We start from the raw sequence: 25525 nt of genomic DNA on the forward strand, positions 1-25525 counted from the left end.
AAAGAAGGCAAGACCATGTCCTCATTGATGTGGAATGAGGACACTACCTTTGGCAAAAAAAGAAGGTGCATGTCTTAGCACCACCTTATCCTGATGAAATTGTAAAAACGGAGCCTGGCAGGACAAGGCCGCAAATTCCGACACCCGCCTAATGGACCAAGAACAAAACCTTCCAAGCTTTAAAGAGACGTCTTGGAGGGGCTCAAATGGAGCTTCCTGTAGAGCATTCAAGACCAAGTTAAGGTCCCAAGCTTCTAGTGGAGCTCTGTAAGGGGGAACCATGTGAGACTCCCTGAAAAAAGGTCTTCACTTGCGAATTAATAGTGATCCTGCGCTGGAAAAGGACCGATAAGGCTGATATTTGCCTTCTAAGGGTACTTGGTGCGAGCCCTGAGTCCAGACCAGCTTGGAGAAAAGCTAAAATATTAGGAATGGAGAACCGTAGGAGGAAGATCCTGCTTCCTGCACCATGAGAGAAAGACTTTCCAGGTGTGATGGTAAATGCGCGCCGAGACGGTCTTTCGAGCCTTAATTATAGTGGAAGCTACCTTTTGAGAAAAACCGGCCTGGGTCAGAATCCAAGATTCAATGGCCAGGCCGCCAAACGTAGGGTCTCCAAGTTCTGGTGGAATATCGGCCCCTGCGACAGAAGATCTGGCTGCATTGGAAGTTGCCAAGGAACCCCGGCAAGCAGCTGTACCAGGTCTGCGTACCATGACCGCCGAGGCCAATCTGGAGCGACTAGTATTGCTAGAACTCCCTCTGTCTTGATCTTCCTGACTACCTTTGGGAGCAGCGCCAGAGGGGGAAACACATGGGAGACGAAATTGCTTCCAAGATAGGACTAGTGCATCTACGGCAATTGCTCTTGGATCTCGATACCGTGCGACGAACCTGGGTACCTTGGCATTCAACCCGGAGGCCATGAGATCCACATCCGGGGTTCCCCAGCGTCGGCATATCTGCCAAAAAACGTCGGGGTGAAGAGACCATTCCCCGGACGCAAGACCCTGTCAGCTGAGAAAATCCGCCGCCCAGTTCTCCTTGCTCGGGATGTGAACTGCCGAGATCACCGACTGGTTGTTTTCGGCCCAGCGGAGGACTTGCTTTATCTCGTGCATGGCTGACCAGCTGCGGGTGCCCCCCTGATGATTTATGTAGACCACAGCCGTGGCATTGTCCGATTGAATTCGGACCGGGTGACCCGCCAGAAAGTGGTGAAAGTGCTGCAGTGCCAGCCAAATCGCCCTTATTTCCAACAGATTGATCGGAAAAGATGACTCCCTTGGGGACCAGCGTCCCTGCGCTGTGTGTTGGCGAAACACTGCTCCTCAACTGAGAAGACTGGCGTCTGTAGTGACTACCAGCCAATGGTCTGGAGGAAAGGCTTTCCCCTGCTGCAGAGAGGAACTCCTTATCCACCATGTTAGGGATTTTCTGACCCGGGGTGACAGACGACACCGGAGGTTGAGTGAAAAAGGACTCCTGTCCCAGGCTGTCAAAAGTGCATGTTGGAGTGGGCGAAGATGGAATTGTGCGAATGGTACTGCTTCTATAGCAGCCACCATCCTTCCTAAGACCTTCATGCAAAACCGGATTGTGTGGGGACTCGGCTGCCGAAGAATTTTTGGCTTCCTGCCGGAGGCAGAGTACCTTGTCCTGGGGAAGGACAGTCAGACCCCGAGCGGTGTCGAAGACCATCCCTAAAAGAAAAAAGGAATTCTTTCGAGATGGTACTAGAGATGACTTCTTTAAATTGACCAGCCACCCTAGGCGGGATAGTGTCCAGAGTGATGTTGACGTTCTTTTTGCATGCCCAAAAAGTTGATCCCTTGACCAAGAGGTCGTCTAAATATGGCAGGATGACTATGCCCCGAGAGTGCAGGATGGACACAACTGCTGCCATTACCTTTGTGAACACCCTGGGAGCGGTGGCGAGCCCAAAAGGCAAAGCCGTGAATTGGAAGTGTAGTTGGCCTATGGAAAAAGGTAAAAATCTTTGATGTGGAGGAAATATGGGGACGTGCAGATAGGCATCTTGAATGTCTATGGAAGCTAGGAATTCTCCCTTTTCCATAGCCGCAATGACAGAGCGGAGAGACTCCATTCGGAAGTGACGAGTGCTGACAAAATTGTTTAAACACTTTAGGCCCAGAATGGGTCTTACAGCCCCATCCTTCTTGGGAACTATAAACAGATTGGAACAGAACCCTTGAAACCTTTCTTCCTTTGGAACGGAAACAATGACCCCGTTGAAACGAAGAGATTCAACTGCCTTGAATAAAGCTCGTAAGCGGGATTTTGAACTGGGAAGACTGGATGGAAAAAAATCGGCCTGGAGTAAGAGTGATAAACTCTGTTTTGTACCCTGAAACCACCAGTTCTCTTACCCATCTGTCGTGAACGACAGACAGCCAGGACCGATGGAACAGAAGTAGGCGACCGCCTACTCTGTTGGAAACGACCTGAGGCTGCCTCCAGTCATTTGGCCGAAAACCGAGGATACCTAGATCCCCTTGATCTTGGCGGTTGGGATCGCATTCTTGCCAATGGATTGGCCCTATATGAAACCTGGTGTTCTCTGTCTTGGTTAGACCGACCTGGAGGGACTGAGCTTGGCGCTGCAGTCCACCGGGTGTTACAAAAGGATTTAAACCTTACTTGGAATTGGCGACGAAACGGTTGTTTAACCTTTTGTTGTGGAAGGAAATTGCTCTTTCCTCCTGTGGTATCAGATATAAGCTGATCCAACTTTGCACCAAATAGTCGGCCACTCTGATAAGGAAGAGATGTAAGGGACTTCTTTGAGGTAGAGTCCACCCGCCAAGTTCTCAGCCATAGAGCCCTTCTGATAGAAATAGCATTTGCCGCTGCCAAAGATGCACAATTTGCCGCATCCAGGGCTGCGTTAATCAGGTAGGTTCCATCTAAAGATATCTGATTAGACATCTGTCACTTCTATAGGTAACTCCCTATCCTGAAGAGCCTTAGTTACGGACTCGGACCAAGCTATCATGGCTTTGGCAACCCATGTCGCCGCAAAAGATGGCGAGAGGGCTGAACCTGAGGCCTCAAACACAGACCGAGCTAGACTCTCTATGAGCCGATCAGATCCTTAATAGCAGACCCATTGGGCAGAGACAGCAGCGTGTTAGAGGCCAAACGGGACACGGGGAGATCCACTGAAGGGGATTCTGCCCACTTTTTACGAAGCTCTGGGCGAAAGGATACCTTGCACCTAGAGCCTTCTGGCCTAAAAAACGTTTATCCGGTCGCTCCATGTGACGTTGGACTAAATCCTCAAACTCAGGATGAGTAGAAAACACCTTATGAGGTTGCTTGAATTTCTTAAAAGACACCTTATGACCCGAAGGTAAGGTGGCTACGTCCTCTACTCCCAAAGTCTGGTTAACGGCCTCAATGAGACTGTCAACTGATTCCTGATAATCAGGAGCTGCTAAATCAAGAGACCCTTCTGAGCCATAGTCTGAACCGTATTCACTCACCTCCACAGGTGAGGGAGAACGAGAGACGGAACTCAAAGATGCTGATGCACCCGACGGACCGGGAGACGCTGTGTGGGTTCGTTTCTCCTGCGTCTGCCTAGAGGGAGCACGGCCCCTGCAGGCCGGAGGATCCTGAGAACCGGAGGATCTTTCCAAGACAGGCGGATGAATGTCCCTGACTCCGACAGGGGTTTGAAGGGATTCCACCGCCTTTGTTAGTGACGCCATAGATTGCGTTAAGGATATGACCCACTCAGGGGGCGATACCACAATCTCTGGTACAGATACACCGGACAGGGTCGCAGGGGGGGTTCCTGAGCACGTTCGGAGTCGCAAGCCTCACAGAGACTGTATGAGTCTTAGTCTTTCTAGACATGATGACTCTGCTGCTGCTGCTGCTGCTATGATCCGTACCCTTCATGAGCTACCGGATCTAAAACAATGCCGCTGTCAGGCTGAGGGCAGTAGCACTTACCCCAGTCCTGTGTCCCCGTATGTCTTGACCACACACTGAACCATGCTTCTGCGCAAAAAACCTCCTTATCTCCAGATTACAGGGCGGATGTTGTCCGAAGAAAAAGGGGGAGGAGTTACCGATGCACGGTCCGCAAATAGGCCGAAGCAGGGGGCTTGATTTTTCATTCCCTGAACTCTCCCAGGAAAGCTGGGTGCGCGCGCGCCGCCGGAAGTAAACACGGCCGATGGGGGCGGGACTTCCGTCCGTGTCCTTGCTGGGAACTACAGGATCCATGATGCAACAGGCCGAGGGTCTAAAATCGGAAGTAGCCGATAGAGGCGGGACTTCCGCCCGCGCTGGGAAATGACAGAATAATCAGCGCACGTGAATCCGGAAAAAAGCACCACGCCGAGTCCCTGCAGTATGGCGCTTTGGACCGGCAGAACGCGTGATGAAGCAGGAGCCTCCCCCCCAGCATCTTGACAGAGCATGAGGTCAGAGAGACGCACATATGTATACATATGAAAATATATATATATGGAAAGACAGTGCAGGCACCCTAACTCCGTACACCCTTCAAAAGGTGAGGAGAGGGACCGTCTGCCTCCTTTAAACACCGCAGTCAGTGCATTGGTGATGAAGTGGAGGCTGCACGGACAGAGCATGTATGCCTGTACAACCTAGGGTTCCATTACCTCAGGGTGGTCAGGTTTTTAGTCTGGCAAACAAGGTCCCACGTTGCGGGAGAGGATACGTGGAGGCGACGCTCCACGTGCTCGCCCGTTGTTGGTTTGGGGAGATCGGACCCCTTCAAAAGGATCCGTCGCCCCTGTCTCATCCTTATAGAAAATATATATATCTGGGGAAACCCAGAGATGTGCCTCCTACAGACACTAAGCATAAACTGGAGCTGTCAGGGCCAGTGTCAAGGTGTATACTACGGAGGAGGAGCTAACTTTTTTTTTGTGTCTACTTAGTGTCAGCCTCCTGGCGGCACTAGCATACACCCACAGTCCTGTGTCCCCCAATGAGACGATGGAGAAATTCTATCTCTCAATGTTAAAATTTACCTACCCTTAAAATTATAGACTGTTCATGTCTTTGTCAGTGGGTAAACTTACAAAATCAGCAAGGGATCAAATACTAATTTCTTTCACTGTATATACACCTTCCCACCTGTGTGTTTTCCCTCTATGTCCATACCCTATTTTCTTTCACAGCGTTGGCTTTACAGAACAGGAGAAGGGTGGAGAAAGGGAGAAAACATGCAGGTGGGAAGGTGCTCTTAAATGTTTGGTTGTACTATGATGTTCAGAGCGATTGCATTTGGTTTTAACAGTCATTTTGTGTTAACAGAATCCCTTTAAAATGCTTGTATCTGGAGCTAAAATTACTTTTGCCATTCGATTTCATTAAAAATTTTGCGCTGTTTGGCTATTACAGGCTCTTTGTTTTAAGCATATTCCACTTTAATGTGGTCTGTGGACAAATCAGCATAGAGGAGCTTTATAAACTCTACCATTGGGCTGTCAGAATGAGCTCACTGACAGATTCTCCGTTAACCCATTTTACAGCCTGAAATAGTGCAACACAAAAGCTGTATCTAAATGGAAAATTTTTAATGAAACAAATACCACTATGATACTAAGGGTACCGTTACACAAAACGATTTACCAACGATCACGACCAGCGATACGACCTGGCCGTGATCGTTGGTAAGTCGTTGTGTGGTCGCTGGAGAGCTCTCCAGCGACCAACGATGCCGAAGTCCCCGGGTAACCAGGGTAAACATCGGGTTACTAAGCGCAGGGCCGCGCTTAGTAACCCGATGTTTACCCTGGTTACCATCGTAAATGTAAAAAAACCCAAACAGTACATACTCACATTCAGGTGTCCGTCAGGTCCCTAGCCGTCTGCTTCCCGCACTGACTGAGTGCCGGCCGCAAAGTGAAAGCACAGCGGTGACGTCACCGCTGTGCTCTGCTTTTACTTTCCGGCAGTCAGTCAGTGCGGGAAGCAGACGGCTAGGGACCTGACGGACACCGGAATGTAAGTATGTACGTTTTTTTTTTTTTTTTTTACATTTACGATGGTAACCAGGGTAAACATCGGGTTACTAAGCGCGGCCCTGCGCTTAGTAACCCGATGTTTACCCTGGTTACAAGCGAACGCATCGCTGGATCGGTGTCACACACACCGATCCAGAAATGACAGCGGGAGATCCAGCGACGAAATAAAGTTCCAAACGATCTGCTACGACGTACGATTCTCAGCGGGGTCCCTGATCACTGCTGCGTGTCAGACACAGCGATATCGTATGGATATCGCTAGAACGTCACGGATCGTACCGTCGTAGCGACAAAAGTGCCACTGTGAGACGGTACCCTTAGGCAGCTGACCGAACAGTCATGTAGTCTCAGGCTGAGTAATGATTGCCAGTGTCTGGGAGAGATATGATCGAGCCCCCAGACAAGACTGAAGATACGCCGAAATAAGCTGCAAGTAGAACGTTCACATGCTGCACCCATGAATACCTCTACAAAGGAGGAACGCAACACAAAACAGAAATGAACAGCAGAATCAGAGGAGCGCAGGTATTTGTACAAGGTATTTCACTTTTTTGAGCAAGTGCAAATCTTGAAAAAAAAAAAAAAAAGTCACCAAAGGTGAACAACCCCTTTAACCTTCAAATGGATATAGGGAGTGTAAATGAGACCGCTTACTGCATGCTAATATGCCATAAACAGTATGCAGATTCCACCTTTATCATCTGTCTCTGCCTATGGAAAGTGTTGGGAGCAAAAGAAAAACAAACTTATTGTGTTGAAAGATATAGAATAAATGGGTACTCAGCCTCCATTCAACCCTGCACGCAGGGAAATGGCTGCACCTTTTGAACAAAGAAATAGCATGATGCGTGGCCACCGCTTAGCTGAAGCCCCATCTTGCCCAACTGTCCAAGGAGCGCTTTGTGAGCCCACCCACCGATCTCACCGATTTCCCACGCCTAATCAGGGTCCAGAATCCCACAGAGCTAAAGGTTTCAAGCTGGGATAACCTATGACTTGTAAGCTATGAATCAGATTTTTCTGTACACAATCTGGCAGAAGGCTGATTGGCAATAGACAAACTTACAACCTTCATAAGGTTTTCCAGAATAAAGTCACACATAACGATATCGTTAACGATATCGTTGCAACGTCACGCTTTTGGTGACGTAGCAACGATCCCGCTATCGATCTCGTTATGTGTGACAGCGACCAACGATCAGGCCCCTGCTGGGAGATCGTTGGTCGATGGGAATGATCAGGACCTTTTTTTGGTCGCTGATCACCCGCTGTCATCGCTGGATCGGCGTGTGTGACGCCGATCCAGCGATGTGTTCACTTGTAACCAGGGTAAATATCGGGTTACTAAGCGCAGGGCCGCGCTTAGTAACCCGATATTTACCCTGGTTACCATTGTAAGTTACAAAAAAAAAAAAAAACCACACACTACATACTCACATTCTGATGTCTGTCACGTCCCCCGGCGTCCACAGGGTTGACTGTGTCAGCGCCGGCCGTAAAGCAGAGCACAGCGGTGACGTCACCGCTGTGCTCTGCTTTACGGCCGGCGCTGACACATTCAGTGCAGGGAAGCTCTCGGCAGCAGCGCGTGCATATTAGCAGCGTTCTTGCCGAAAGCAGTTTTAACTCTGTGGACGCCGGGGGACGTGACAGACATCAGAATGTGAGTATGTAGTGTTTTTTTTTTTACAATGGTAACCAGGGTAAATATCGGGTAACTAAGCGCGGCCCTGCACTTAGTAACCCGATGTTTACCCTGGTTACCCGGGTGCTGCAGGGGGACTTCGGCATCGTTGAAGACAGTTTCAAAGATGCCGAAGTCATTCCCCTGATCGTTGGTCGCTGGAGAGAGCTGTCTGTGTGACAGCTCCCCAGCGACCACACAACGACTTACCAACGATCACGGCCAGGTTGTATCGCTGGTCGTGATCGTTGGTAAATCGTTTAGTGTAACGGTACCTTTAGAAAAACATGGCTGTATCTAGGCCTAGATTCACTGAAATCAATAAAGAGCTGAGTTGTCATGTCAGACAGGTGCCGTGACTTTTTTTTTTTTTTTTTAGACGCAAGCAGCCATGTTCTTCCAATCTTCTGCCTAAACATTTATATTGGGGACTTCGCCCCTTATTTAAATTATATTAAACAAGCATAGCTAAACTTCATAGACAATTTAAAAAAAATAAAATAAAAAAAATAAAATCTACTTTTATTTGATATACAAATGAGGGCGCTTTGGTGCACCCTTGGTGTGGCCCGCGCTTTGGTGCACCCTTGGCGTGGCCCGCGCTGCAGTGCACCCTTGGCGCGGCCCGCGCTGCAGTGCACCCTTGGCGCGGCCCGCGCTGCAGTGCACCCTTGGCGCGGCCCGCGCTGCAGTGCACCCTTGGCGCGGCCCGCCCTGCAGTGCACCCTTGGCGCGGCCCGCCCTGCAGTGCACCCTTGGCGCGGCCCGCCCTGCAGTGCACCCTTGGCGCGGCCCGCCCTGCAGTGCACCCTTGGCGCGGCCCGCCCTGCAGTGCACCCTTGGAGCGGCCCGCCCTGCAGTGCACCCTTGGCGCGGCCCGCCCTGCAGTGCACCCTTGGCGCGGCCCGCGCTGCAGTGCACCTTTGGCGCGGCCCGCGCTGCAGTGCACCCTTGGTGCTGCCCGAGCTGCAGTGCACCCTTGGTGGGGCCCGCGCTGCAGTGCACCCTTGGTGCGGCCCGCGCTGCAGTGCACCCTTGGTGCGGCCCGCGCTGCAGTGCACCCTTGGTGTGGCCCGCGCTGCAGTGCACCCTTGGCGCGGCCCGCGCTGCAGTGCACCCTCACACCCTCCTATTTGCTTAATAAAGCGGATACCTCACACTGATTGACTTGTCTCTAAGGCCTAGAGCTAACACTGCGTGTCCTGACTGTGCCTGGCGAGTAGCGGCCACAGTCAGGCAGGAGCGAGATGTCAGAGTGTGCCTGCAGCCATTGTGTTCATGCCCACACAGACACTATGAGCTCTCCGTGCAATCATCGAGTGTCAGTGCGCAGGCAGGAGATGCAGAATTGAAAAATCAATGCTTGGTAACAACTATTATGCAAAAAGGAGTGTGTGATGGTGCACCAAAGCATAGACCACGCCAAGGGTTCACCAAAGCACCCCGATTTGCATATGAAATACAAGTTTATTTTAATTAGCTACAAAGTTAGGTTATACTTTACTTACCTTATATGATTTAAATAGTAGCCAGGGCCCTTAAATAAATGTTTAAAGTAGTTAAAATGCCATTTTGGGGGTGACCACCTCCCTTTAAGTATATTGCAGTCTTACAAGTCCATGGAAAATGTGATTTCCTTTTAATCATTTACCTTTTAATGGAAGGTACACTTTAAAAACTTGTGTACATCTATTGCATGATTCTACAAGCTGTACAACACAGAGGACGTCTACCAGCATGAGACTGATGGGCTGCGAATTTCTCTAGGACGTCTAACATTAATCACCAGATGGGCCTTCCGCAAGGCTACAGAAATTAAATATTCATTTCTAGACAGATACAGTATTCATCTGCTCTAGTTACAGAAAATAATGTGAACTAGGCCAGCCTGGAGAACACCGCATGTGAGCAAGCACACGCATCTATTTTATACGCTGAAATATCAAAGCTGCATGCGATATCGCTTGAGGAGAAGGAGAGATTGATCATCTGCCATGTTATGTAGCCATCACTCAAGCGACAAGTCTCTGCAAAAGCACCACAAAACGTACAACGGTACACCACTACATTCTGTCTGAAGGACTGGACTACTTGAAGATACCCTAGCTCTATCCTTTTTGTGACAAGCAGTCATACATTTGGAGTACAAGGCAGGCAGGATGCACCAGAGCCGAGGGGCTTTACATCTGGCGCATCTATCACTACCCTAATGCACACAGACGCTGAGCAGTGCTGGGATTGGGAGCCGTTCACCATCTTTCCCTTCCAGTAAAAATCAGAGTATGCACAGGAATGCGACAGACCCCATAATCATGTACAGGAAACAGTATTAAAAAAGGAACATCTCAGTGTCGTTTTGGTTGGACACTTAGCTATAAAAATGATATGTGCTTTTTATAAAAAGTTACAGCTTAATGTAAAATTACAGAAAGTCACCCATGATTGTACACTGGTGTCCTCTTCACAATATGGGAGGTTTTTACTTCAGAGGACAAATGGGAATGGAAATTTAAAGGGAACCTGTCACATTGTTCTCTCAATATAAAGGTACCGCCACCACCTTTAATGGCCTTCTTTACAGTATTCTAGCATGATATATGTATGTCCCCAATCCTATCTGTATAGCACAAAAAAGACCTTTAATTATACCCACAGCAGGTGCAGAACAATGGGAGCCCCCTCTCTTCCTACAATTGCCATGTGCTTGCTTTATGTGGAAGACGTGTGCTGTGTCACCCACAGTGTCCCCCATCGCGGTCCTGTGCAGGAGCACTTTTCTCTGAGCATGGTACCATAATGCGCATGCGCTGGGAAAGGCCAAGGAGTGCAGATGACCTGTAGGTAAAGCTGATGCATGCGCACTACAGTACTTTGCAGGGAAGAGCAAATTACGCCTGCGCAGGAGCGAGATTTGGGAGACGCTGTGGATGACAGTGGGCATGTCATCCACAAAGCAGGGAAGCAGGATGGCGTTGAATCAAGACCACCGATGCCCATTAAACCAGACAGGACCGTGGGGGGTGGGGTGTATATTAAAGGTCTTTTCTTGTGCTATGCAGAGATGATTGGGGACTTACATACAGCTTACTAGAATGCAGTAACTGAAGCTTTAAAGGTGGTGGTATTACTTTATATTAACCCCTTAGCGACCTTTGACGCATACGCTGCGTCATGAAAGTCGGTGCCAAAGCGACCTATGACGCAGCGTATGCGTCATGGAGGGATCGCGTCCCTGCAGATCGGGTGAAGGGGTTAACTCCCATTTTACCCGATCTGCAGAGACAGGGGGAGTGGTGCTTCAGCCCAGGGGGGGTGGCTTCATCCCCCCGTGGCTACGATCGCTCTGATTGGCTGTTGAAAGTGAAACTGCCAATCAGAGCGATTTGTAATATTTCACCTAAAAAACTGGTGAAATATTACAATCCAGCCATGGCCGATGCTGCAATATCATCGGCCATGGCTGGAAAACCTGAAGTCACCCCCCCCCACACCCACCGATCGCCCCCCAGCCCTCCGTTAGTCCTCCGGTCCCCTCCGTCCGCCTGCCGGCTCCCCCGTCCTCCTGTCCGCTCCCTCCTTGCTCAGGATCCCCCCCCCCCTGTGCTCCGATCACCCCCCCTGTGCTCCGATCCACCCCCCCACCACCCCTTCATACTTACCGATCCTCCCGGTGTCCGGCCGTCTCCTCGCTGGGCGCCGCCATCTTGGAAAATGGCGGGCGCATGCTCAGTGCGCCCGCCGAATCTGCCAGTCGGCAGATTCCTTACAGGTACATTTTGATCGCTGTGGTAGGTTCTATCACAGCGATCAAAATAAAAAAAATAATAAATAACCCCCCCCCCCCTTATCACCCCCATAGGGACAATAATAAAATAAAGAATTTTTTTTTTTTTTTTCCACTAGGGTTAGGGTTAGAACTAGGGTTAGAACTAGGGGTAGGGTTAGGGGTAGGGTTAGGGTTAAGGGTAGGGTTAGGGGTAGGGTTATGGCATGTGCACACAGAGCGGATCGGCCGCGGATCCGCAGCGGATCGGCCGCGGATCCGCAGCGGATCGGCAGCGGATCGGCCGCGGATCCGCAGCGGATCCGCAGCGGATCGGCAGCGGATCCGCAGCGGATCGGCCGCGGATCCGCAGCGGATTGGCAGCGGATCCGCAGCGGATTGGCCGCGGATCCGCAGCGGATCGGTAGCGGATTGGCCGCGGATCCGCAGCGGATTGGCCGCGGATCCGCAGCGGATTGGCCGCGGATCCGTAGCGGATTGGCCGCTGCAAATTCGAAGCAGTTTTCCATCAAGTTTACAGTACCATGTACACCTAAGGAAAACCAAATCCGCTGTGCCCATGGTGCGAAAAATTCCGTGCAGAAACGCTGCGTTGTATTTTCCACAGCATGTCAATTCTTTGTGCGGATTCCGCAGCGTTTTACACCTGTTCCTCAATAGGAATCCGCAGGTGAAATCCGCACAAAACACTGGAAATCTGCTGTAAATCCGCAGGTAAAACGCAGTGCCTTTTACCTGCAGATTTTTCAAAAATCGTGCGGAAAAATCTCACACGAATCCGCAACGTGGGCACATAGCCTTAGGGTTAGGGTTGGAATTAGAGTTAGGGTTGGAATTAGGGCTAGGGTTTGAAATAGGGTTAAGATTAGGCTTGTGGTTAGGGTTACGGATAGGGTTAGGGGTGTGTTGGGGTTACAGTTGTGGTTAGGGTTGGGATTAGGGTTACGGTTGGGATTAGGGTTAGGATTAGGGTTTGAATTAGGGTTACGGGTGTGTTGCGGTTAGGGTTGTGGTTAGGGGTGTGTTGGGGTTAGGGTTGTGATTAGGGTTATGGCTACAGTTGGGATTAGGATTAGGGGTGTGTTGGGGTTAGTGTTGAAGTTAGAATTGAGGGGTTTCCACTGTTTAGGCACATCAGGGGTCTCCAAACGCAACATGGCGCCACCATTGATTCCAGCCAATCTTGCGTTCAAAAAGTCAAATGGTGCTCCCGCCCTTCCAAGCCCCGACGTGCGCCCAAACAGTGGTTTACCCCCACATTTGGGGTACCAGCGTACTCAGGACAAACTGGGCAACAACTGTTGGGGTCCAATTTCTCCTGTTACCCTTGCAAAAATAAAAAATTGCTTGCTAAAACATCTTTTTTGAGGAAAGAAAAATGATTTTTTATTTTCACGGCTCTGCGTTGTAAACTTCTGTGAAGCACTTGGGGGTTGAACGTGCTCACCACACATCTAGATAAGTTCCTTGGGGGTCTAGTTTCCAAAATGGAGTCACTTGTAGGGAGTTCCTACTGTTTAGGCACATCAGGGGCTCTGCAAACGCAACCTGATGCCCGCAGAGCATTCCATCAAAGTCTGCATTTCAAAACGTCACTACTTCCCTTCCGAACCCCGACGTGTGCCAAAACAGTGGTTTACCCCCACATATGGGGTATCAGCGTACTCAGGAGAAACTGGACAACAACTTTTGGGGTCCAATTTCTCCTGTTACTCTTGCAAAAATAAAAAAATTCTGGGCTAAAAAAATATTTTTGAGGAAAGGAAACACATTTTTTATTTTCACGGCTCTGCGTTATAAACTTCTGTGAAGCACTTGGGGGTTCAAAGTGCTCACCACACATCTAGATTAGTTCCTTGGGAGGTCTAGTTTCCAAAATGGGGTCACTTGTGCGGGAGCTCCAATGTTTAGGCACACAGGGGCTCTCCAAACGCGACATGGTGTCCGCTAATGATTGGAGCTAATTTTCCATTCAAAAAGCCAAATGGCGTGCCTTCCCTTCCGAGCCCTGCCGTGTGCCCAAACAGTGGTTTACCCCCACATATGGGGTATCATCGTACTCAGGACAAACTGGACAACAACATTTGGGATCCAATTTCTCCTATTACCCTTGGGAAAATAAAAAATTCTGGGCTAAAAATCATTTTTGAGGAAAGAAAAATTATTTTTTTATTTTCACGGCTCTGCGTTATAAACTTCTGTGAAGCACCTGGGGGTTATAAGTGCTCACTATGCATCTAGATAAGTTCCTTGGGGGGTCTAGTTTCCAAAATGGGGTCACTTGTAGGGGAGCTCCAATGTTTAGGCACACAGGGGCTCTCCAAACGCGACATGGTGTCCGCTAACGATTGGAGCTAATTTTCCATTCAAAAAGTCAAATGGCACGCCTCCCCTTCCGAGCCTTGCCGTGCACCCAAACAGTGGTTTACTCCCACATATGAGGTATCGGCATACTCAGGAGAAATTGCCCAACAAACTTTAGGATCCATTTTATCCTGTTGCCCATGTGAAAATGAAAGAATTGAGGCTAAAAGAAATTTTGTGTGAAAAAAAAAGTACTTTTTCATTTTTGCGGATCAATTTGTGAAGCACCTGGGGGTTTAAAGTGCTCACTATGCCTCTAGATGAGTTCCTTGGGGGGTATAGTTTCCAAAATGGGGTCACTTGTGGAGGAGCTCCAATGTTTAGGCACACAGGGGCTTTCCAAACGCGACATGGTGTCCGCTAACGATGGAGATAATTTTTCATTCAAAAAGTCAAATGGCGCTCCTTCCCTTCCGAGCCTTACCATGTGCCCAAACAGTGGTTTACCCCCACATGTGAGGTATTGGTGTACTCAGGAGAAATTGCCCAACAAAATTTAGGATCCATTTTATCCTGTTGCCCATGTGGAAATGAAAAAATTGAGGCAAAAATAATTTTTTTGTGAAAAAAAAGTACTTTTTCATTTTTACGGATCAACTTGTGAAGCACCTGGGGTTTAAAGTGCTCACTATGCTTCTAGATACGTTCCCTGGGGGGTCTAGTTTCCAAAATGGGGTCACTTGTGGGGGAGCTCCAATGTTTAGGCACACGGGGGCTCTCCAAACGTGACATGGTGTCCGCTAAAGATTGGAGCCAATTTTTCATTCAAAAAGTCAAATGGCGCTCCTTCCCTTCCGAGCCCTGCCGTGCGCCCAAACAGTGGTTTACCCCCACATATGAGGTATCAGCGTACTCAGGACAAATTGGACAACAACGTCCGTGGTCCAGTTTCTCCTTTTACCGCTGGGAAAATAAAAAAATTGTTGCTAAAAGATCATTTTTGTGACTAAAAAGTTAAATGTTCATTTTTTCCTTCCATGTTGCTTCTGCTGCTGTGAAACACCTGAAGGGTTAATAAACTTCTTGAATGTGGTTTTGAGCACCTTGAGGGGTGCAGTTTTTAGAATGGTGTCACTTTTGGGTATTTTCAGCCATATAGAACCCTCAAACTGACTTCAAATGTGAGGTGGTCCCTAAAAAAAATGGTTTTGTAAATTTTGTTGTAAAAATGAGAAATCACTGGTCAAATTTTAACCCTTATAACTTCCTAGCAAAAAAAAAAAATATTTCCAAATTTGTGCTGATGTAAAGTAGACATGTGGGAAATGTTATTTATTAACTATTTTGTGTCACATAACTCTCTGGTTTAACAGAATACAAATTCAAAATGTGAAAATTGCAAAATTTTCAAAATTTTCGCCAAATTTCCGTTTTTTTCACAAATAAACTCAGAAATTATCGACCTAAATTTACCACTAACATGAAGCCCAATATGTCACGAAAAAACAATCTCAGAATCGCTAGGATCCGTTGAAGCGTTCCTGAGTTATTACCTCATAAAGGGACACTGGTCAGAATTGCAAAAAATGGCAAGGTCATTAAGGCCAAAATAGGCTGGGTCATGAAGGGGTTAAAGGGCCACTGTCACCCCCCTCCAGCCGTTATAAACTAAAAGAGCCACCTTGTGCAGCAGTAATGCTGCATTCTAACAAGGTGGCTCTTTTAGTTTTAGGTTCAAGTATACCCCAAATAAAACGTTTTTATACTTAGCCACAATTCCTGTCTCTAGCCAGGGAGGCGGGTCCTCACTCCCCAGCTTGGCCAGCTCCTCTGCCATCACTCCAATCTGCCTGCGCTTTCGGCGCTGCCTCCTCAGCGCTGTTATCGTTTCAAAACCAGCGCCTGCGCTGTGTACTGGTGTCCTGCGCAGACGCAGTAAGCTCTGGCCGTCTGACGTCCCAGCCAGGCTTGCACACTGCACCTGCGCGGGCCTTTGGAATCCCCGCCCCGCACTGTGTTATGCATTATGCACAGTGCGGGGCGGGGATTCCAAAGGTTCCACCTATACAGAATATTCTGTGTAATGGCTGATACCAGAGAACAAAAGACATCCACAGAACACCAGGATGGATCGCTGCACAGCAAATAGCTGTAGGACCTGCGATGACGTCACTGCCATGTGATTAGGGCAATCACATGGCAGTGACGTCATCGCAGGTCCTACAGCTATTTGCTGTGCAGCAGATCCATCCTGGTGTTCTGTGGATGTCTTTTGTTCTCTGGTATCAGCCATTACACGGAATATTCTGTATAGGTGAAACATAAATATATACTGATAAGACGTTTTCCGGGGATTCCAAAGGTGGCTGGCCGCAATGCCCGCGCAGGTGCAGTGTGCAAGCCTGGCTGGGACATCAGACGGCCAGAGCTTACTGCGTCTGCGCAGGACACCAGTACACAGCGCAGGCGCCGGTTTTGAAACGATAACAGCGCTGAGGGGGCGGCGCCGAAAGCGCAGGAAGATTGGAGTGACGGCAGAGTAGCGGTTCAAGCTGGGGAGTGAGGACCCGCCTCCCTGGCTAGGGACAGGAATTGTGGCTAAGTATAAAAACGCTTTATTTGGGGTATACTTGAACCTAAAACTAAAAGAGCCACCTTGTTAGAATGCAGCATTACTGCTGCACAAGTTGGCTCTTTTAGTTTATAACGGCTGGAGGGGGGTGACAGTGGCCCTTTAAGAAAACCTAGTGATAGGCTCCCTTTATTTTATTTTTTATTATATACTGTAATTCAGTTTTTCTTTTTTCCTTTCAGAAGTGTGAAATCCGTCCCAGCACCAAAGGACCTCACAGAGTTGACTAAAAGGGTTATCTAGGATTTACCCTCAAGGATAGGTCATCAATATGAGATTGGTGGGGGGTGCCGGCCATTGGATCCACACCAGTCAGGTGAAAAGGGATATAACCAATATATAGGGCGGAACATAGCAGCTCCTTTCCTTGCTTACTGGTCACTGCCAGGTAAAGCGCTTTATTTCCATCTAAGTAATAAAGAAATGGGGCTGCTGTGGGTCGCTGCGTACACCAAATGGATAGGTCATCATTTGTTAACTCCTGGTCAAACCATTAATGTGTTCCTCTTAAAGGGAACCTGTCACCCCAGCCCCCCCCCCAGGCGTTTTTAACTAAAAGAGCCACCTTGTGCAGCACTAATGCTGCATTTTGTGAATGTGGCTCTTTTAGTTGGAGTCCCTTCCAACGCTGAAATATTCGTTTTTAAAATTTGCCCCTCATACCTGTAGTCTGTCCGGGGGGGGCATGTCTTTTCCCCCCGGACACAAACGCCTCCCAGCCATCCCTCAGCCCCTCCATGCACCACCTCCTCTGCAGTCATTAACGTCCCCGGCGCCTGCACTGTAAGTTGTTTTTTTTTTTCGGGCATGGGCAGTTTGCGCTGCCCTTCAACTCCTATCACATGACGGGAACTTACAGAGCAGGCGCCGGGGACGTTAATGACTGCAGAGGAGGCGGCGCACGGAGGGGCTGAGGGATGGCTGGGAGGCGTTTGTGTCCGGGGGGAAAAGACGAGCCCCCCAGACAGACTACAGGCATGAGGGGCAAATTTTAAAAACGAATATTTCAGCGTTGGAAGGGACCCCAAATAAAAGCCACCTTGACAGAATGCAGCATTAGTGCTGTTCAAGATGGCTCTTTTAGTTAAAATAGCCTTTGGAGACAGGTTCCCTTTAAATTGATAAATGACATCAGGTCAATTTGACTGGATTAATCCCTTTTGTCAATGTATGGCTCTAAGAAGCCTAAGGCATATGAGACATAGAAATACTTTCATTAATTTTTGCTTCTCTAACAGAATCACACCTAATCCCGCAGAAAGGTAGAACATATTTACCTGTGAGCATTGCAGTCTCCTAGCTTGAGAACTTCAATAATCTCTGGAAGAAAATGTGCAGAATTGCGTCCACTCAGCAAATACAGAAGAACCTTCCTCCCATATTTGTCTTGCATCAGTTTGGGCAATGCACTAATTATTTCCTAGGTAAAAAACAAAAATAAATACATTTATATATAGTGCAGCCCATGCTGAACGTCCACACATCTTTACCAAACAAGAGCCTAATCTCTAAATACTGCCTGTGCAGCAAATCAATAATTCCAATGTATTACTTCAATGCGATGATTAAATATAAATCCGGCTGGCGATGATGCTCCTGAATTTTTCATGGATCAATGTCTCTCCTGTGGTGAAATGAAGCAGATGCTTCATTGTAATAAACACACAGCAGCAAAAATTAAAAAGTAAACAGCACATTGGGAACAGTAAGCAATTTACTCAAGGGTTATTACTTGGCAGCTGAGATATTAAATGTGACTACTTCAGATGCATTTTCCACGGCCGTATTTCTTATCCTTTGTTCAGTTAAGCAGGCCTATCTGACTTTAAAGGGGAATGCCAGCCAGCTAGTAAGCTCTACCACTCCAACACAGCATGGCCATGCAGGTCTTTGAAATGGAATCCATGAAGCCTTTATAACTTCTATCTGTTGCTGCATTACAGAGAAACTAGCATGTTCATACATATGTAAATGAAACATTAAAGCGTATAGCCTTAACTCCGAGGCATTTACACCACAAAATGGGTAGATATTTGTGATGCCTAACAAACAATCCCTGCATGAGTTGGCGCTGTCAAGCAGCCGAGAGACAAAGCCGCAGCGACTAGAACTTAACTTTATCCCAGCACGTTCACTTATCACTAGCAGACTTATTATGCTTATTACATTATTTTAATAAATGGCTTATAAATCAGTTTCACAATTCTGAAAAAAACTGTAACACAACCAACCTCTAAGAAACATACAGCAAGAATACTATTGCCATGAAGGGGTGTATTTGGCATCCACATGTGATGAACCAAGGTTCTCCAGCAGAACAATGCCAAGAACATCCGAGTAGCATCTCTTCATTAGGTAAGCCACCTTCATGATGAGAAAAAAAAGCCTCGTTTCCGCACACAAGGCCACCTTGTTCCATCACTATGTGCCCATTGTAGGTCCTTTCTATGGCAGCAGGGGCACTCTGCCCAGTGCGCAGCTACTCAGGAAAAAGGTGATGCACTGTGTGTTCCGACACCCGTCATAGGCAGCATTACCTTTTTCTGCAATTTATGACACAGCAACTCCTGTGTAGGATTGGGCGAGATAAGCCAGACTTCAATCCACAAGTGTTTCAAAGATCCTTGGGAGCCCATTACGCGGTTTACTGGTTGTACTTCCTTGGGGCACTTTTGGTAGGTAAGAACCACTACATACTGGGAACATTACACAAGATCCACCAATTTGGAGATGCTTTATCCCACACAATTTTACCATTGTGTCCACCACCTCGTCAGTGGCAGTAATATTATGGATAATCAGAGGTATGCAATATATTACAGTACACACATCTCAGTTGTGTAAGCTGCGGTTTACACAAAGCAATTTCTAATATTGATGTTTCTGAAGGCCTAAAATAATAACGGAAAAGCTTTTGTTGCTGTATTCATCAAAGCGTTCCAGCCGTGTGCAAGCAATCTGCTGCCCTGACTGCCATTAACATTAATGCTGTGGAGCTGCAGGACAACTGATCAGAGGGCACAGCCTCGAAATATGCCTTCTACTTCTACTCTAATTAGTTTTTGAAATTACCAATGAAAAGGAAGTTACAAACTGCTACTAGATAGCACACAACACCGAGGGAGAGGGAGCCCTTATAAAGAAAAAGGGGTTCACATGAATTCTACCATTTCTGTTAATTAGGTTTGTTTAAATGAGTTGTCTGGGAATTTTACATTGATGGCCTACTCTTTGTACCAGTCACAGTGGATAGGGGGAGATGGTGGTGGTTAAGGTCCCGAGTGTTTCATCTATGTGTGGAGGGTAGTGAATATTCATTCACTTAAGTAGCGGGCACACGTGATCGCCCCGCCGCTTCTGGAAGCTGGCGCCTGTGACTACTATGCCTGCTATTACAAAGAAATGAATATTCACTGTGAGCGCAGTGAATATTCATTTCTCTTTAGCAGAAGGCACAGGGGTTAGCCACAGCAGCCAGCTCCTGCCTCCTGTGACCCGCTGCCGCTCCCACCAGTCTTCTGGGACCCTCACTCAAGTATAAGCCGAGAGGGACTTTATCAGCACAAAAAAAATGTGCTGAAAAACTCTGTTTATACTCGGGGATATACGATACTTCAAAATTTTGTGGAAATTCTGCAGAACACACGACTTTTTATTGGTGGTAAGACCAAACTCCCTTGCGAGAGTGGGGATACAAACACAAAAATGAAGGCGAGTAGGCAAAGGACTGGAGATGTCAGAGATACAGGATATTGGAGCTTCATGATGTGAGCCAAGTCTATTGTATCAGTAGGGCATACCGCTAGTGTGTACACCCAATAAAAGCCATAAAGCACTCATCCTCTTAGCCAAATAATCCAGAACAAGAAAAACAGGGCGTTCTCATGTCTTTTATTCCTGTGGATCTTAGTGGCTGCTAGTTGGACATGGTTTTCTGTGTGCCCTAATATACAAGCATAAATCAAGAGTCTACTGCTGAATCAGGTTAGTCTTTTAGGTTGCTGCAATGCATTGTGATACTAATACATTCAAAGTTTGAATGAAGAAGCCGATACATTTAATGTAGACAATATTTTCTCTCCATGAATCCTCTTTTGTCCTCCCATCTGCACCTTGGGATAGTGTTCCCATGCCTCTTAATGCCAGATTAAACAAATGTTTTCGGAAAACACCAAAGTGCATATTCCATGACGGCTTCTCTGACTTGGTAGTGAAATACTCATCTAATCTTATTTAATCCTAAGTTTCCATTATGGAAATCTTCACCTGGTAACAGTTGGTAAAGGGATAAAGGGACTGTATGCAAGAGACACTGACAGCCTTAGTAGTCTAAGCAATAAGCACTGTAACATGCTAAAAGGCCCAATACATATTAGTGTATAGTCTAGGCTGCCACGGAGAACTACCAATAGTAAAAGCAGCATGATCTTCTACCAGAGTCATGAAGTCAAAATACAAGTGCTTCTTAAAAATTAGAATATCAAAACATTAATTTCAGTTCTTAAATACAAAATGTGAAACTCATTATACAGAATCATTACAAACAGAGTGATCTATTTCTGGTAATGTCGATGATTATGGCTTACAGCCAATGAAAACCCAAAAGTCATTATGTAAGTAAATTAGAATAATTAACAATACCTGCAATGGCTTCCTAAGCATTTAAAAAGTCCCTTAGTCTGTTTCAGTAGGCTCCACAATCATGGGGAAGACTGCTGACTTGACAGATGTCCAGAAGGCAGTCATTGACACACTCCACAAGGAGGGTAAGCCACAAAAGGTCATTGCTAAAGAAGCTGGCTGTTCATAGAGTGCTGTATCCAAGCATATTAATGGAAAGTTGAATGGTAGAAATCATGTGGTAGAAAAAGGCGCACAAACAACTGGGATAACTGCGGCTTTGAAAGGATTGTTAAGAAAAGGCCATTCAAAAATTTGGGGGAGATTCACAAGGAGTGGACTGCTGCTGGAGTCATTTCCTCAAGAGCCACCACACACAGACGTATCCAGGACATGGGCTACAAGTGTCGCATTCCTTGATCGAGCCACTCATGATCAATAAGCAACGACAGAAGCGTCTTACCTGGGCCAAGGAGAAAAAGATCTGGACTGTTGCTCAGTGGTCCAAGGTGTTGTTTTCAGATGAAAGTTAATTTTGCATTTCATTTGGAAATCAAGGTCCCAGAGTCTGGAGGAAGAGTGAAGAGGCCACAATCCAAGCTGCTGGAGGTCTAGTGTGAAGCTTCCACAATCAGTGATGGTTTGGGGAGCCATGTCATCTGCTGGTGTAGGTCCACTGTGTTTTATCAAGGCCAAAGTCAGTGCAGGCATCTACCAGGAAATTTTAGAGCTCTTCATGCTTCCCTCTGCAAACAAGCTTTTTGGAGAAATTTCATTTTCCAGCAGGACTTGGCACATTGCCAAAAAGTACCAAAAAGTATCACTGTGCTTGATTGGCCAGCAAACTTGCCTGACCTTAACACCACAGAGAATCTATAAGGTATTGTAAAGAGGAAGATGAGAGACACCAGACCAAACAATGCAGACGAGTTGTAGGTTGCTATCAAAGAAACCTGGGCTTCCATAACACCTCAGCAGTGCCACAGGCTGATCGCCTCCATGCCAAAACGCACTGATGCAGTAATTGATGCAAAAGGAGCCCCGACCAAGTAATGAGTGCATTTACTGAACATACATTTCAGTAGGCCAACATTTCAGCTTTTAAAATCATTTTTCAAGCTGGTGTAATAAAGTATTCTAATTTACTGAGATAATGATGTTTGGGTTTTCATTGGCTGTTAGCCATAATCATCAACATTAACAGAAATAAACACTTGAAATACATCACTCTGTTTGTAATGGCTATATAATATAAGAGATTCACTTTTTGTATTGAAAAACTGAAATAAATGAACTTTTTGATGATATTCTAATTTTGTGAGAAGCACTTGTACATCATGCGACCATGGGAGCTAAATACTACCACATGACAGGTTATCACTGAAGAAAATATTTTATAACGTAGCATTCTAAATTGTGAGGCTAAAGGTACCTTCACACGAAACGACGCTGCAGCGATAGCGACAACGATGCCGATCGCTGCAGCGTCGCTGTTTGATCGCTGGAGAGCTGTCACACAGACCGCTCTCCAGCGACCAAACGATGCCGAGGTCCCCGGGTAACCAGGGTAAACATCGGGTTGCTAAGCGCAGGGCCGCGCTTAGTAACCCGATGTTTACCCTGGTTACCAGCGTAAAATGTAAAAAAAACAAACACTACATATTTACATGCATCCCCCGGCGTCCGCTTCCTGCAATGACTGAGCGCCGGCAGTAGCAGGGCACAGCGGTGACGTCACCGCTGTGCTTTCACTTTGCGGCGCTCAGTCAGTGCAGGAAGCGGACGCCGGGGGACGCATGTAAGTATGTAGTGTTTGTTTTTTTTACATTTTACGCTGGTAACCAGGGTAAACATCGGGTTACTAAGCGCGGCCCTGCGCTTAGTAACCCGATGTTTACCCTGGTTACCAGTGTAAAATATCGCTGGTATCGTTGCTTTTGCTGTCAAACAACGATACACGGCGATCGGACGACCAAATAAAGTTCTGAACTTTATTCAGCGACCAGCGACATCACAGCAGGATCCTGATCGCTGCTGCGTGTCAAACTAAATATCGCTAGCCAGGACGCTGCAACGTCACGGATCGCTAGCGATATCGTTACAAAGTCGTTTCGTGTGAAGGTACCTTAAGAAAATTGTGTGCAAAGAGGAGAATGGTTCCCAAGTTTTGGAATATTGATAACTTGCTTATTGTCCACAGTTAAGTAGATCAGCAGTGCCAGATCTTCCAGGGCAAGACTCTTTTTTAGTGATATCATTTTGGCATAACTTTGACATTCTGAACACTTCTTACAGCATTTTTCGTAGTACTGTGGCAACTGAAAAAGTTTAGCGGCTCCCTCCCCCCCCCCCGTTTACAGCATTTGCCGATTGGGTTAATTAGTTTTATATTTTAATGGATCACACTTTTCTGGATGCAATGATACCACTTGTATTTTTTTTAATTATTTTTAATGTGGGAAAAAGTGGGTGATTTGAATTGTTGAAAAATATGGAAAAAATGTTTTTATTCACTTTTCACAGTATTTATTAGTTCCCTTAGGGGACTTGAACCTCTGATATGTACAGCACAAGTGATAAGATTAACAATACCACAGTATTGCTGCATATAGTAAAAATCATTGTCTCCTGGGTTTCAAGGAAGCTCTGTAATAACAGGCACAGAGGTCTTCAGACCCCGACTGTCATAACAACCCATCAGCACTAGCGATGAGCGAGTGTACTCGCTGCTCAGGTTTTCCCAAGCACGCTCGGGTGACCTCAGAGTATTTATGACTGCTCGGAGATTTAGTTTTCATCGCGGCAGCTGAATGATTTACAGCTACTAGCCAGGCTGAGTACATGTGGGGGTTGCCTGGTTGCTAGGGAATCCCCACATGTAATCAAGCAGGCTAGTAGCTGTAAATCATTCAGCTGCCACGATGAAAAGCATTAAGCTACTTACTGGTAGGGGCATTTTTCGGAGGCCCATGACAGCACCACGAGAGAGGGGATCCGCCCCTTAGGAACAGGAAACCCACAGATACAAAAGGGTGGCACCTCTCCCACGTATCAGTTGGATTACAGGGCCGGAGAGGACTACCGCAGTTAAATGACAAGCAAACACAACATTATATACAGTTAAATACAATATCTGTAATAAAGCAACAATCCAGATACCACTCGTGAGAAAACCACTTTTTTTTTTCTAAGGATGTGAAACCCCCACGTGAATAGGGAGGGAACTAAGGGTGCTGTCATGGGCCTCCGAAAAATGCCGCTACCAGTAAGTAGCTTAATTCTTTATTCGGACTCCCATGACAACACCACGAGAGATTTATGGAGATGTAAGCCATTTTAGGGAGGGACCACAGCCTGCAGCACCCTTAACCCGAAGGTGAGATCTGAGGAGAACCCCCAAGTCCAACCGATAGTGTTTGAAAAAGGTGGAAGGGGATGACCATGTGGCCCCGCCTTACATATCTGGTCGATTGACACTCCAGACCTTTCTGCCCAGGATGATGCCATGGCTCGGGTGGAATGTGCCCTCAGATTCTGTGGAGCCGGGCCCCCACCTGTCGTGTAAGCCAGAGAGATAGCCTCCCTAATCCATTTAGCTAGTATGTATTTTGATGCTCTAACTCCTTTCCTAGGACCTTGGAAAGATAGGAATAGTGCATTATCTTTCTTCCAGTCATTAGTAACTGAAATATATTGTAAAAGGCATCTCCTGACATCTAACGTATGGAGTTCACTTTCTTTAGGGTTAGAAGGATTAGGGATGGTAAAACTATCTCCTGCGATCTGTGAAACTGTGATGCTACCTTTGGTAAGTAGGCTGGGTCCGGCCTAAGGATAACTCTATCCTGTAAAAATTCTGTATACGGGGGAAGTCTAGAAAGCGCCTGGATATCTCCTATTCTGCGAGCTGATGTTATAGCTACCAGGAAAGCTGTTTTGAGAGATAACATTTTGATTGAGGCTTCATTTAAGGGCTCAAAGGGGTCTTTCGTTAGAGAGGAAAGGACCAGATTTAAGTCCCACGGTACCATTTTATTTCTATGTAACGGTCTAGCTCTACCGACCGCCTTAATGAATCTCCACACCCAATAGCTGCTAGCAATATTACGTGAGAACAGGGCACCAAGTGCTGAAACCTGTACTCTCAGTGTGCTTGTGGAGAGATTTAACTCTAACCCCCTCTGCAGAAATTCTAATATTTGGCGTATCGGTACCCCTTCATTGATGTTAAATTCTGAGGAAGTTAGGAACTTCCTCCAGGTTCTAGAGTAGATTCTTGTTGTTATCGGCTTTCTACTTTTTAAAAAGGGTATCAACCAAATTAGAGGAGAAGCCGTTATTTTTTAATAATAAACGCTTAAACTCCAAGCCGTCAAATGGAGTCCCTTCACTTGCGGATGGAATACTGGCCCCTGGGAAAGTAAATTCGGAATGTCTGGTAGCACCCAAGGTTTGCCTACTGACATTGT

The 25525-nt window shown here is 47.0% G+C and overlaps 1 protein-coding gene across 1 annotated transcript in view; it reads right to left on the reverse strand.

The window, feature by feature from the left end:
- The window catches only part of PUM3 (pumilio RNA binding family member 3), a 159595-nt gene that overhangs the window by 30692 nt on the left and 103378 nt on the right, over positions 1-25525 (reverse strand). Inside the window, exon 14 of the mRNA XM_077249131.1 lies at positions 17714-17856. Within this exon, the coding sequence (XP_077105246.1) occupies positions 17714-17856 (143 nt within the window). The remainder of the gene's footprint in view (positions 1-17713; positions 17857-25525) is intronic.

Source organism: Ranitomeya variabilis, chromosome 1 (genome assembly GCF_051348905.1).
Source record: "Ranitomeya variabilis isolate aRanVar5 chromosome 1, aRanVar5.hap1, whole genome shotgun sequence".
Classification (NCBI taxonomy): domain Eukaryota; kingdom Metazoa; phylum Chordata; class Amphibia; order Anura; family Dendrobatidae; genus Ranitomeya; species Ranitomeya variabilis.